This window comes from Poecilia reticulata, linkage group LG14 (genome assembly GCF_000633615.1).
Source record: "Poecilia reticulata strain Guanapo linkage group LG14, Guppy_female_1.0+MT, whole genome shotgun sequence".
NCBI classification, from domain to species: domain Eukaryota; kingdom Metazoa; phylum Chordata; class Actinopteri; order Cyprinodontiformes; family Poeciliidae; genus Poecilia; species Poecilia reticulata.
Window position 1 is genome coordinate 4802851 of NC_024344.1, and position 5340 is coordinate 4808190.

At 35.4% G+C, this 5340-nt stretch overlaps 2 protein-coding genes across 2 annotated transcripts; both read right to left on the reverse strand.

Moving 5' to 3' along the window:
• Positions 1–499: 499 nt before the first annotated feature.
• LOC103475585 (olfactory receptor 52E8-like) lies at positions 500–1545 on the reverse strand. The gene has a single exon (XM_008427359.1). It carries the CDS (start codon positions 1533–1535, stop codon positions 567–569), a length of 969 nt encoding a protein of 322 aa, XP_008425581.1. The 5' UTR covers positions 1536–1545; the 3' UTR covers positions 500–566.
• A 2062-nt stretch (positions 1546–3607) lies between these two features.
• LOC103475586 (olfactory receptor 6C4-like) lies at positions 3608–5004 on the reverse strand. Its single transcript, XM_008427360.1, has one exon. The coding sequence runs from the start codon at positions 4970–4972 to the stop codon at positions 4022–4024; it is 951 nt and encodes a 316-aa protein (XP_008425582.1). The 5' UTR covers positions 4973–5004; the 3' UTR covers positions 3608–4021.
• Between the last annotated feature and the right edge of the window lie 336 nt (positions 5005–5340).

Here is a 5340-nt window from a genome sequence, read left to right on the forward strand (position 1 = left end):
TATATTCTTTGAAACTGTATCTTTGAAAAGTTTCAAGCATCAGAAGCTAAGTCTACTAACAAAGTCCCTGAGGTGCTCAAAGGTCATAGGTTAATATATATTCCGCTTCTTTTCTTCAAAAACATTAGAAACTTTCCTCCTCAAATACTTGGATGGTTTAATGCTACCAAAGTATTTACACTTTTTCGGATCTGTTCTTGCAAACCTTTTCTGACCATTTTAGCAGATACATTTTGCTTGTATCTGATAAAATGTCGGAGGTCATTAGTGGAGTACAATGCACTATTGCTATGTTCAGGAAACCATTCTGAGGTTTTTAGAGCTTTGAGACATGATGCGTTAATCATCAGAAGATGGACAATTTGTATGATAGACATGGTCAGCAATAATACTCAGGCAGTGCCATTTAGATGAGGTTTAACTAATCCTACGGAGACCCAGGAGTGCCAAGAAACCAAACTGAAACATAGCAATATGTGTTTGGATAAACTCTCTTTATTTGTCTCACATGCAAGCATACTAAAATGTACAGCATTTACATGTTTACATAATAATGTAACTGGATCTCACTTAGCCATAACTTTGTCTCGCTGTGTAAATTTTAGTATTCTTTTAATTGACAATCGAATTTCTTGTGTATATAAAACATAAACAATTGGGTTCAACATGGGTGGGATTACTGAGGTCAAAGACAGGTTAATGATCCTGGCATTTGGATGTATCTCTGCACCTATGGTAAAAGTGATTAATATTGGGATGAAATAGATTGCCACTAATGAAAGATGGCCTGTGCAGGTTTTTAGTGCCTTTACTCTTTCTTTAACTACAGCCACTTTAAATAAAGCAAAGGCAATGCAAATGTAGCTGGATAAGATGAAAACCATGGGAAGCCAAAGAATTAAAATCGGCGAAAGAAAACTAATGATTATACTGGGAAAATTGTCATTGCATGCAAGCTCAAACATCAGGCCATGGTCACAGAAATAGCTGTTAATGACCACAGACCCACAGAAGGAAAGCCTTGTAAGAAGGCCAACTGCAATTAAAGTACAAGTTATTACAAAAAGCCAAAAAAAGGTAATCATGGAAAACATAATCTTATGAGTAACCTTTACATGATAGTGCAGAGGAAACATGATGGCCATCAGGCGATCGTAGCAGAGAGCAACCAGATTAAGAGCCTGCATCGAAAGGCAAGTGTAGCAGAAGAAAAGGAACGTCAAGCAGTCGTTGTAGGGGACATAATAATGATTAAACAAAAAGATATCCAGGACCTTTGGTATCAGAGCACAGCTACCTAAGAGGTCCACAAATGCAAGGTTAAAAACTGCGACATACTTTGGAGTTCTGAGGTTCTGATCCAGACAGATTACAGCCATTACAGCCACGTTTCCCAGCACTGAAACTATACATACAAAAAAGAGAAAGACGTAGTAATACTTCATATTAGGTAAGCCAACAAATCCACTTATTATAAAATATGCAGGGTGCACAAGTGATACATTCTTTCCAAAAGCAGAGTTAAAAGGCTCCATTGTAAGGATGTTGTCACACCTGATGTGTCCCAGTTCTGTCACTACAGGCAGAAGAGCAGACACCAGCCCTCCTACTGCCGTTCGCTGCAGAGCTCTGAGAGCCTTTAACTGTCCAGGCCTTGTTTTTCTCTGCTTGGTCCCTGGAGAGCAAGCATATTCAAATACAGCTTGTGAATATGCAGCCTGCAGGCGTTTTGATGTTAGATTTGTTTTTAGGATGTAAAAACTTTCTCATAATACTTGAAGAAATGCACCTTTAGCCATTTCGGAAAGGTATTTGACTGTAATCTGTATAACATTACAGAGGGGCAGACTGCCATATGGGACTACTGGGTGTTTTCCCAGTGGGCTGGTGGTTTAGCCTGGGAAAAAACTGTCGCATTCAAACTGTAGTAATGCAGCGCTCATCAAACTGCACCATATAAAATACTCTCTCTACTTTTCCTCCTTTCCAGACACACAGATCTGGCCAGCATTTGGCTGCAGTGTGGACTTATGAACACATGAACAAGTACCACAGAGCCAGTTCGCTTAGAAGGAAGAGCAGAGATCAGAAAAACATTTTCCATAAATCCTGGTCTACAAAAACAAATAACCTCAACAGTCAGAAGAAATAAAAGCTTTTCCTTACTAAGCGCCACATAAGTTGTTGTATGGAGTCTGAAGTAGGATATGCTTTTGAAACCCCTCTTCCTGTTTAGAACATCACCACCACTAACAGTCTTTGCACTTTTGTCATGTTGTCCATTGAAAATCAGTTGACCGGAAAGACATGATTAATCATTTTATTATGAAATGACTCGACTTTTGGGTCATGGAGAGTCGGACTGAGCAAGAACCAGAAAGCTGACAGGAAAAGTTTCTGCAAAATATTTGAGATAGTCTTGCTCAGAAATCTGCTATGAATTGTGGAGTACTTTTTGTTTTTCTTTTGCGTGTATTTCCTCTAACTCATGTAAAGCACTTTAAATTTCCTTGTTGCTAATATGTGCTACATAAATAAGATCACCTCACCTTACCTTATTTTCACTACTTTGAGATGATGATGCTATTATTTAATTTGATAACAAAATTATGCATCCAATTTTATAAATGTTAAATAGGTTTAAATATAAATTTAAATGTTTTGTTTTTTGTATTTCAAGAATTTTTTTTAACAGTTTTTCATCTGGAATTTCTTCAATTTAAAGTAGAGTAAGATTTGGCCCTTAGCACATTTTTAAATGTCTGCTTTTAATCTCGATTACAACAATAAATGTTGTGCTGGTATCAATATTTGATCAAAGGAAGAAACACAGTTACAAGCCTTTAAAGTTGATTATGTAAAGATTTTTGATGGATCAGATAGATTTTAAAAATGTGATGAAAGGTCAAAGGACACTGCTTGAATTATTTTATGTTTTTTTACTTCATAATGTTTTTATTGTTATGGCAGTCACATACTATTTACACAGCCCTTTACACTTTTGATCAGATAATCAAGTGTGAACACATTTCATTTTTTGAAATAATTTGCTTAATCCACCTTTTTGCATTTAAAACTTGATTATATTGATACTGAAGGCTAGCTACTGTAAAAGATAACCTCTCCCATAAACAATCTAATGTCTTTTTTTAGGCTCTCAGTGTGACTGAAAATAGTTAAATGGCAGAAAAGACAAAATATTGTGTAATTAGGACATTTACTATAGAATTACAACTAAATATAGATAGAGTAACAAATAATTAGGACAATGTTAGCATTTTGCTGTCAGATTAAGCAGACTCTCACTTTAGTTAAGTCACTATTATCCCACAATCTACAATAAAACATTTCATTTATATTTTTCTCATTTCTGAGCTTATAGGAGGAGGAGTTTTTTTATTAATCTGGAAATAAAAACATTTTACTGATCAGTTGTTCTCCAATTTGAAAGTTCAAATATTTCTGAAACAGTTTATTAAAAGCCAATATATTTACTTTGCAAGTCTGGTTTCTGCTATAAATAAAATTTGAAGACCCACAAAATGATATTTTTTTCATGCTTTGTTTTAGAACACATTTTATTAAGCATCTTCACTTTACAGCAGGTTTGACATATCTGGATGTAATTCAGTGTGATACTCTCTTAACCTTATTCAGTGTGGTTTGGAACATATCAAATGTAATTTCATGTTTTTAAAATAAATCATTGATTAAATGTAGAAAAAAAAGCCAAACATTTCTCTTGTTTCAGTGACAGTAAAAACATTCCCTCATGCAAATTGTCAAAGAAGATGAACAGACAAAAAAAAAATTTTAATTATCTATCTTACACATTTAAGTCCAACATTCCCAACATTTTATTCTAATATTGTTTTTAATTTCATAGTTAAACACTGTGTATCTACTTAAGATCAAAAAGAAAACCTGTTTGTGTTTGCTCTGCTCACTTTTTATGCTTACTACATTTATTCCAGTCATACAATTTGGTTCCTGGATAGATTAAAAATTTCCATCCAATTTTTTACTGCCTTGTTTTCTTTATGAGCTTTTTCAAAGCTTGCTTTATTTCCTGTGTCTGAAAAACATAAATGATGGGATTCAGCATCGGTGGAATTATAGTAGTCAGTGACAGGTTTATGATCCTGGCGTTAGGGTGCATTTTGCTTCCGATTCCAAAAACAAGAGTAACGGGGAGAAAATAAATGGTCACTAATGAAAGATGTCCTGTGCAAGTCTTAAAAGCCTTTCTTCGTTCCTGCGCTGTTGAAATTTTTGACAAAGCATAAACAATACAGCAGTAAGTTGTTAGGATAAATGCTAGAGGAAGCCAAAGCATAATAACTGGACACAAAACACCAACTACACGGCTGGGGGAAACATCGTTGCAGCCCAGTCTGTACACAGGGCCATGGTCACAGAAGTAGCTGTCAATAACCACAGACTTACAGAATGACAATCTTGTGATTAAGCCAACAGCAATGAGGACAAGAGTGATGGCAAAAATCCACAAAAAGGCGATCAAATTGATCATAAACCTTTGGGTCACTTTCACGTGGTAGTGCAGAGGGTACATGATTGCCATCAGTCTATCATAAGACAGTGCGACCAGGTTAAAACATTGCATTGATAGTAGTGTGAAGCCAAAAAACATGAAGGTCAAGCATTCATTGTATGAAATATAGCGATGATTGAACAGGAACATGTTAATGATTTTTGGTAAAAAAGTTGTGCTGCTTAAGATGTCAGTTAGAGCGAGACTGAAAACCGCAACGTATTTTGGACCTTTCAGAGTATGATCCACAATTATGAGAGTCAGCACAGTCCCATTTCCTACCACTGAAAGAACATAAACAAACAGCAGAAAGACAAAGTAGAAGTTCACATTAGGAATACCAATAAAACCTGCTATGATAAAATATGCAGGATGGACAAAGGTGATGTTTTCCTCAAGAGCTGGATTGAAAAGTTCCATCTACTCGCTTCAAGTCTTTTCTACTTCGACAAGCTTTGTTCAGAGGAGAGCAACTGAAATGGAAACACTGCTTCTCTTTTCTGACTTATAAGAGTTGAGGTTTGTTCCCTTGTGTCAGCTTTACAGAAACTCAAAGTTTGGTTACCAGGAGTGGAAATACCTTTGTTGTAGAAACCAAGCACATGCTCAGACTTGAAACTTTTATAAATAAATAAATGACATTACTGGTAGTGAGTTGATGCTTGAAGAACTTTCATATCAAACACATTAAAGTGACCTCTCTCTCTAATCAGATAAATTTAGTAAGTGTATTCATTCTCATCTCATGTTTTAACTTATAAAACATTAGGCCAGTATATATATATATA

Coding starts and splice junctions, on each gene's coding strand:
- LOC103475585 (XM_008427359.1), bottom strand. CDS start 1,535: ATGGAGCCTTTTAACTCTGCTTTTGGAAAGAATGTATCACTTGTGCAC.
- LOC103475586 (XM_008427360.1), bottom strand. CDS start 4,972: ATGGAACTTTTCAATCCAGCTCTTGAGGAAAACATCACCTTTGTCCAT.